Below are 8,573 nucleotides of genomic sequence, written 5' to 3'. Positions count from 1 at the left end.
CTCTTTTATTTAGAATGAAGAGGTTTCTCAGTCAGCCTCTGGAACGGCTTACGCACCTCCCCCTTCTTACACCTCCTCTCTTCGCAGTGACTTTCTCCTGCTGTACATACACCTGGTCAATTTCTACCGCGCTTGGCCTCTGTATTCTTGAATGAAGACATAGAGGTGGGAGATGTCTGTATGAAAGAGGTATCCCAAGAAATATAGGGACGTTGAAGAAAAGAGAAGATATTTCTTGAAAGAAGGAGACGGCGTAAGAGAGATGAGAGGTGAAAAGAAACCTTGTTTTGCAGTGCGAAGAGAGTGAATGAAAAGAAGACGAAGAAAAAATGTGTGTGTCTGTCCTTCGCGATGGCGGCGTGGTGTATATACAGTGCGTGATTAGTAAGACGAGAAGTATCTTTAGCTCACTCCAGCAGTCCTCTTTTTCATGAGACAGACAGTAAGAAAGAAAGTTCTAAAAGAAAACAACACTATTACTTTATTTTTCATTGTGGAGATGTAGATTTCTCCTAAGAGGAAGAGATTTCAAGCCTGCTGCCGGTACACCAAGAAAGAAAGAAAGCTTCTTTCTTTCTTTCTTGACCGATCGATGATCTCCTTGACTAATATAACTCCTGTTTCTTCTTATTCTTCCTCAACCATCGACCTATCTATCTGTACAGTCACTTGCAATGGAGTCGCAGCACACTTGACTGTTCTCTTCTTTCTTCCGTCCTTTCATTTGAAAGACCAAGAGAAAGAGGACAAGAGAAAGTAAAAGAGAGAGAGAAGACAAGAGGCGAGAGAGAAGAGAGAGAGAAGGGAGAGGCAGCATGCCTCTCTGTATGTGTGTGTATTGGTCTTTGTCTCTCTTCACGAAGCGTTTTAAAGAGAGAGAGAGCTAGCTGCATTTGTCTTTATCAGAAGTAGGGTAAACAAGCGAGTGAATGAGAGAAAAAGAACAAGGAAATTCATAAGAAAGGAGGAGCTCTAGCCCCCCAAGCAACTGGTGAGTTTTCTCTTTTGTTGTCTCTTCAGAGAGACCTGTTTCTTTTCTTCTTCAGAAGAAGTTCACGAGTTGCCATTCTCCACCGTCGCCTCTGACTGTGCTTGTCTATACAAATCCACCCTTCTTTTCTCTTCAACTCTTTGTTCTGTACCAAATCACCTCTCTTCTTTCTTTCCGTTTCTCTTCTTTTCCTCTGAGAGTAGAGCCTATCTTCTTCTCCTCATCTCCCAAGTGTGTTAGATCAGAACTTTCGCTCGTATCCAGGTGTCTGTCTATGGATCTTTATCTATCTATCTATCTACCATTCTTTTTCCTGGATCCAACTAATGGAACGTCTTCTCAAGGGACTCCCCTTTGTTGATGGTTTGTCTCTTCTTTACCTCTTGTCCTTTCTTTGTCTTTTTCTTTCCTCTTTGTTTTACTTCTCTGTCTTATGAACTTTCTGAAATTGTCGTGTAACCTATTGCCATCCTCTTCTCTAGTCTGGGAGTCTCAAGAAGACTTCGACCCACTCTCCGATCCGTCTATCGTCTTATGAATGAGAAGAATAAGAAAGAGAAGGACCTTTTTCTATCGCTCTATTCAGCTATGGTCAGATTTCTTGGTACTACCGCACTACTGTGCGTGTGGAGTAGTTGGCTAGTTGAGTGCTCTGTGGAAGCGAGCCCGAGGGTGAAAAGAAAGTGAAGAAAGAAGGGGGAGGAGGGCAGTTAGCAACGAGTGTGACGGAGAAGAAGGAAAGATTGAGGAGGAGAGATGTCAGTCTAGTCAAGATGGAAGGACATGTCTTTCTCTTCTCTTTTTCTCTTTTTTCTTCTCTTTCTTTTGTTTTCTATTTTGTGAAAGTGACAGACATCCTACAGGGGGGGGTTGGACTTTCTCTCTGTCTTGGTGAGGGGAGAGGGGGTGGGGCTGTTAAAAAGATAGATGAAGAGTGAAGTCTCATCCATAGATAGATAGACAGTAGATGTCAGTGAGGGTAGGACGAGAAACGGAAGACGAAAGTTAGAGAAAGGAGATGTCTATGGATCAGAGGATGAAAGAGAGAGTCTTTTTCAGCTCAGTTCGTTAAAGGAAAGAAGAGTGAAAAATGCAAAAGAAAGAGAAAGAATTCAATGCGTTTCACGTCGTTCGAAGCCATCGGATCATAGATTTGATCTGATCTATGCAAGCCCACAGCCCCACGGTGAGTTGGGGTTGGGGTGTACGTACACCCGAAATCTCACTCGGCAAGTCGATTCCTTCAACGGAAGTCAAACCGGTACGAAATGAAATGACCTCCTCTTTTCTTTCCTTTCTTCAAGTAACAAATTCTTCTTCTCTCTTTCTTCTCCTGGGGAGTAATTTCGCTCCTTCTGAAGTCTTCTTTCTTCCCTATCAGATGGAATATCGACTTTCTCTCTGTTTCCTTAGTCCATCGACACCCGCATAGTTGATCGAGAGATAGATGAATGATACTTGCAAGCTTCCAAACTCTCTTCTCCATTTCCATACAACCACCACGCTCTCGATCTTACCTCTTCACTTCTTGCTTGTATTCTCGTAAGACGTCCATCTATCTATCTATCTATCAATTGATCTCTCTATCTCTCGCTCTTTCAGCCGTTACATGCAGATATTCTTGGAGAACAAGGTGCTCCCGTAGAATTCTCAATTTGTCCATCCATTCAGAAGTAGAGAGAGTGTGTTTCTTTTTCATCTCTCTCTCTCTCTCGCCTTCCTTACTATCGCATATCAAAGCAATCACGTCGTTGTTACTTCCCTATCAATCTATCTCTCCGTCTCTCTTTCTATCTCCACAAGGTTTACACTCATCAGGGAGATACACCCCTACGGAGAAGGAAAGTGTCACCTATCTTCTTTTTCTTCTTTTATCGGCGTTAATCAATCAATCAATCCATCAGATTTTCTTTCTTTCCTTTCTCTTTTTCGCATGAACCTCTTTCCGTTTCTTTATCTTTCTTTCCTTCTTTCAAACCGCATCCCCCAAAAGAAAAGGGGGGGGGGGGGTGCCCCCGTAGTCTCCTAACCAAAGAATCGACATGTAGACATCACAGTCGACTTCACTGCAGAGCTATCCACTCACACACATGCAAGAATGGTCAAAAGAAGACCGGAGACTTCCGTCCGTCTGATGTCTCTTTAAATATCCATCTACCTACCTATCTATCTATTTATCTCTCTATCTCTCAATTTCTCTACAGTTTAAGAGACAACTTGAGATGAAAAATCTCACTGAGTATCCATCAAGGAATTTCCTGTCTCCATGTAAGAAGAAAGAGTCAAAACAAAAAGAAAGAAAGAAAAAGAGAGTCACATGAAAAGAGAAGAAAGATCTGACACGGATAAATCTACCTGAGGCTTTTCACTCTCTCAGCCTCTCTACTCTCCCCCTGTAGCTAAGACGGTGATACCCACATCCTTTAGTGTAGAGAGAGAGAAAGAAACACAGATAGTCAGATAGATGAATAGGTAGATTAAAGGTAGATAGATCGATAGATGAGAAGACTTGCCTTAACTAGGCGACTTTGTAGAATGGATCCAGTGCATCTCGAATGATCCGTTCTTCAGATTGTTCCTTCCTCTCTTTCTGTTTTGAACGAGTCGACCTATCTTCCTCTTTAACATAATAGGATTAAGAAAGATAGATAGACTTTCTGTAGAGAGAAGGAAAGGAAAGAAAAAGAGTCCTTCATTTTAACAAGGATTAGGCGGGTGAGGGAGGTGATCGATCATGAAGGTTATTTATTATCTACTACATAACTATATAAAGATCAACACCTAGTATATACAAGTATATATATAGAAATAGATGAAGATCCAAATGGAAAGACATACGCATCGAGGTGATAGAGAGGTCATTCCACTGAACCCCCCTGTCGAATTCTCTCCATCTCTATGGCTCTCTACATAACCCTTCCCTCTCTTGATGTCTTCATCTATAGCCACGCCTGTCTAGATATGTCGATCATATAGAAGCTTTTTATTCTTTCTCTTTCTAGATCTTCTTTTCTTTCTGAAGTGATCGCTTGTCATTCCTCTCTTGATAGAAGCTCCTCTTTCTGCCTTTGTCCTCTTTTCTTAACATGTAGAACTTCCCACGTTGGTGGTCCGTAGATCTCCTTCTCTATCTTCATCTGCATCTGACAGAGACGGATGGAGTAGATGAGGTGTGAGTGACGGAGAAGAGGAAGGAGGAGGAAAAGCCGGGGGAAGGAAGGAAGGAAGAAGAAGAATGAAGGAATCTTTATCGATCTTTTCCATTACTCCTCTCTCATCGGAACCCACTATTGACTAGGAAAGAAGGTAGATGAAACAGACAGAGAGACACACAAAAGAAGACTTCTCCGCCGCTCGTCTTCTTCTTCTTCTTTCTTCCTTTCTTAGGACTTCGATCTACGGACACCCCAGCAGAAAGCCATGATCCTCCCTGCTACTCCTCATCTCCAACCCTCCTTTTGTCACGTCCAGCAGAAGCAGCAAACTTCTCCTTCTCCTTCTTCTTGAGCTGTCTTCTTTTTCTTTCATCTTTCTTATTCAAGATTCTCATGTCTAGCCGTCGTATATGCGAAGATAGGCCTCTCGTTGTCTCTCGTTGCGTCTGCGTTGGAGGTCATAAGAAGGTAGGTGTCTTGTTTAGAGCACGAAACCCGTCACTAAAGAAAAGAGGTTTGAAAATGAGAGGAAGAAAAAGAAAGACAGGTAGAAAGAAATAATAAGGAGCGGTCGACTTCTTTCAGAGTGCTCGGGAGAAAAAGAAGAAGAAGAGAGTGGATGAGTTCTATGAGAAAGACTCCCTTGTTGACAGAAAGGAAATAGACTCTCTTCGTTTCACTGCTTTGATCGAGGAGACATCTAAGCTTTCTTTACGTCACATTTCTCATCTGAAACACGTCATTCTACTCATCCGTCTACTTTCCTCTTCCTCCTCCCACCTCTTTCCTTCCAGTATATATATGTATGGGCACACATATATATATGTATATATATGTATGTATACATGTATGTAGGTGAGTGTTCTAGATAGGAGAAGAGAAGCGAGAGGAGGAGGAAGTAGAAGAAGAAGAGTCGATCTCTTGCTGAAACCGACTGGAGTCTCCTGTCTATACACTTCAAGCAAGACATCTGATCCTCTTCTTTTTTTTCTTTGTAAGAATGACTTTTTAGCAAGCATTTCCCTCCTACTTTTTTCTTCTTCTTTATCACCTTCATCGTCATAATTCTTTATCTGGCTTATCAATAGCATCCTTTCTCAACTTCTTCTTCTTCTCTTACAGTCTCTTTTTCTTCTCTTTGATGGATCTTCACGAATGACTTGCCCTCCTCCACAACGCACTAACTGTCGCCAGCCTTCTCTTCCTTTCTCTTTCCTCTCTTTCATCTCTTTCCTTTCTCTCTCTCTTCTTTCATTCCAACTTTACTTCTCTCTTGTTGATCTTGATCTTTACCTTCCTCTTGACCTTCTCCTTTGTGGCTGCTTACTCTATCTGTTTCTCTTCACTATAGAATGCTTAATTCTTTCTCTCATCCTCCTCCTCCTCCTCATAATAGAACTCTAAGAGAAGAAGAAGAAGCAGACAGCTTGCTAGGAGGAAGACTCCATTCCTTTCAAGAAGATCAGAAGGAGATAGAAAAGATGATGGCAATGAAGAAGAAGAAGAAGGAGACGACCATCACCTCGCCTAATGACCGTATGGTCTTGTCTATGATCGGTTTTTTACACCCCACGCAGCAGTCGCATGCAATGGTGAATGCTAGCAACACTCCCCCTCTCCATGAAGAGGAAGAAGAGCAAGAGGAAGAAGAGGAAGAGGAAGAAGATGATCTGATGGGCGATCTCTTGTTTGGCGCAGCGAAGATTAAAGATGGTCTCTTTATAGGAGATTTGCATGCGGCTCAAGATCTCGATTTTCTTATGAGTAATAAGATCACACACATCGTCAATTGCAGCTGTATAGACACCCCAAATTTCTTTCAAGACCCTCGCCACTACCACCTGGGAATCGCCTATCTCTCCTTTCCTTGGACGCGACATGAACCTGTGAGTCAAGAGAAGTGAGAAAGAAAGAAAGAAAGGAGGAAAACCGAGAGAGAAAGAAGAGATAGAAAAGGAAAGAGAGAGAGAAGAAAAAGAAAGAAGGAAGGAAGGAGAGAGAGGATAGAGAGAGATATGTTTTTTTTATCTTCCAAGAACGTTGATGTGGGAGAGGAAGGGGGAGTGTGAAAGATGTCTCTTCATATAGCAAGAAGATCGGCGAGTCTATCTTGATGGAGGTATCAGCCATGGAGGAGACAGGAATGAACAAGATGTAGGACAAAAGCACCTCGCGGATCGTATGTAGAAAGAAAAAGCGAAAGAGAGATAGACACACTCAACTCCACACGTACACAAAGGGACGTCGTCTCTCTCTATCTGTCTATATCTACGATAAAGTGGGATATCTGTAGATACATACTCACTTGTACAGACAGATACGAAGAGATAGATAGATAGATAGATAGGGGAGGAAGATAGACAGAGACGCCACTGGTATTCTTCAGGAGGGAGAGATCTTTCTTTCTTTTCTATAGCCATAACCCAAATGTAAAGAGCGGTCTGATAGAGAGAGGGTTGCTTTCTTTTCTTCACTCTACGGGGTATGGCGGGTGGTCTTCATCTTTCCGATACACACGCCTAGTCTCTCTCTATTTCCTTATCAATTTGTCTCTCTTTATGTCTTTTTCTCTGTCTCTCTGTATCTCTCTGTCCCTTTCTCTCTCTCCATCTATCTCTCTACCCCGTCGCTATTGAGAGGTAGACATCGAGCCCGAGAGAATTATCTCTCTGGCTCGATGCCTACCTCTCTCTTGCTCGGTCTCTCTCATCTCTGTCTCTTTCTTTCTTTCTCTCTCTTATTGTATGTATACCAGGAATCTCTATCTTGTTCTCTCTCTTTCTCTGTCTCTTCCCCATGGCTCGCTCTATCAGTCTGTGCGTTGATCTCTCTCTCTCTCTCTCCCTCTGTCTCTGTCTCACTGCCTATATTTCAGTCTCTCTCTTTCTATCTTTCTCTCTGTCTATTATGATGGAGAGGCGATGCTCCTCTCAACTGCACCTTTCTTCTCACTGTCTTTCTTTATTCTCTCCATTTCTTTCTCTCCTTCTTTCTCTTTCTTTCTTTCTTTCTTTCTCTTCCTCCATTCCCGATAGAAAGATGACACCCCCCACTTCACATCAAGAGATCTTCTTCTTCTTCATTACCACAAAGAGAGACAGAAAACGAAAGAAAGAAAGAGTGAGAAAGAAAGAAATAAGAGATAAGCACACGATCCCAAAGAAGAACAGCAGGCATAGTCTCAAATTCTTTTCTTTTCTTCTTCTTCTTCTCTTTCTTTCTTTCTTAGGCCCAGTCTTTCCTTGAGAATGAGACGGAAGGTTTGCTGTCGAGAAAGATTTTCTACTTCATAGAGAGATGTCTCGAGAAAGGCGAGAGTTGCCTCATTCAGTCTGCTCGGGGACAGTCAAGAGCGTGTATGGTGCTTATCGCATATCTCATGGAGAAGTAAGTCAAAAGACAGAAAAGAAGAAGAAAGAAAGAAAGAAAGAAAGAGAAAGAGAAAGAGAAAGAAAAGAAGAAAGAAAGATGAAAACAAGAGAGAGAAAGAGGAGACGACAGATAGAGGACATCTATGGAAGCATGTAGCTCAGAAAGGCTTTTCTCTTTCTCTTTCCCACCCCTTTCTTCTTCTTCTTCGCTTCATTGAGAGCGGAGAGCAGGTGATCTGTGAGACTGTTTAGAGATAGATAGACAGAGAAGGAGAAGAAGAAAAGGACGAAGAAGACAAAGCGCAGAAGAGAATGAAGAAAGAAAGAAAGATGTGGATAGGAGGAGTAGAAGAAGAACTTGCAGTGACACATGCGGAGTTAGCGTGTGTAGAGACAGAAGAGAAGCTAAAAGAAAAGAAAGAAGGGGCTGTTGAAGATAGGAAAAGAAAATAAATGTCTATAGATTAGGATATCTATCTATATATTTATACATAGATACATGTATAAAGAGCAGTAGATAGTTAGGTTAAAGATCGGTAGACAGAGAGAGTGAGAGAAAGAGAGAAGCATCAACGTTCATCAAGTTGAGTTGTCCATGTATACATATATATATATATATGTCTCTTTCTCTGTATATGTATGTCTCGTTCTCTGTATATGTATGTATATGGTTAGATAGGTCAGAGCATGGTAATGTACGTGAGAATGAAGAAAAAGAGAGGTAGGATCGATCAGTTCAAAGATTGCAAAGAGACGACAGAGATAGATACGTCCATTCAAAGATAGAAAAGGAAAAGGAAAAGGAAAAGAAAGTATATTTCTTTATCTTCTGGAAGGGGAAGAAGAATCACATTGAAGAGAGGGCCCACGAGCATCTCCGCATGTATTCTCAGGTGTATGTACACCGCGCATTATCAGTCGACGTCTGCCAGCCTCTCATGTCTATCTCGATTCATAGACAAAGAGAGATATAGGGACGTTCAACGACACACACACACGGACGAAAGAATTTCATCTATGTACAGAGACAATTCGATCCGGCTTTACTTTCATCTT

At 41.9% G+C, this 8,573-nt stretch overlaps 4 protein-coding genes across 4 annotated transcripts in view; 3 read left to right on the top strand and 1 right to left on the bottom strand.

The window, feature by feature from the left end:
- The window catches only part of CSUI_010176 (uncharacterized protein), a 2,105-nt gene extending 246 nt beyond the window's left edge, over window positions 1-1,859 (top strand). The window contains exon 1 of the mRNA XM_068070281.1: window positions 1-1,859. This exon is cut by the window's left edge and continues 246 nt beyond it. Within this exon, the coding sequence (XP_067917746.1) occupies window positions 1-155 (155 nt within the window). The 3' untranslated portion in view covers window positions 156-1,859.
- Window positions 1,860-2,159: 300 nt separating this feature from the next.
- On the top strand, window positions 2,160-4,143 carry CSUI_010175 (uncharacterized protein; the record flags this gene model as incomplete). Its single annotated transcript, XM_068070280.1, has 3 exons — window positions 2,160-2,252; window positions 3,196-3,259; window positions 4,084-4,143. Coding segments are annotated over 2 exons (156 nt in total), but the record flags the coding sequence as incomplete, so codon positions are not given.
- On the bottom strand, window positions 3,844-5,521 carry CSUI_010174 (uncharacterized protein). Its single transcript, XM_068070279.1, has one exon. It carries the CDS (start codon window positions 5,235-5,237, stop codon window positions 4,872-4,874), a length of 366 nt encoding a protein of 121 aa, XP_067917744.1. The 5' UTR covers window positions 5,238-5,521; the 3' UTR covers window positions 3,844-4,871.
- On the top strand, window positions 5,499-7,531 carry CSUI_010173 (dual specificity catalytic domain-containing protein; the record flags this gene model as incomplete). Its single annotated transcript, XM_068070278.1, has 2 exons — window positions 5,499-6,032; window positions 7,376-7,531. Coding segments are annotated over 2 exons (690 nt in total), but the record flags the coding sequence as incomplete, so codon positions are not given.
- Between the last annotated feature and the right edge of the window lie 1,042 nt (window positions 7,532-8,573).

Source organism: Cystoisospora suis (genome assembly GCF_002600585.1).
Source record: "Cystoisospora suis strain Wien I chromosome Unknown contig_6818, whole genome shotgun sequence".
Classification (NCBI taxonomy): Eukaryota; Apicomplexa; class Conoidasida; order Eucoccidiorida; family Sarcocystidae; genus Cystoisospora; species Cystoisospora suis.
This window is presented reverse-complemented; position numbering and strand designations above follow the sequence as displayed.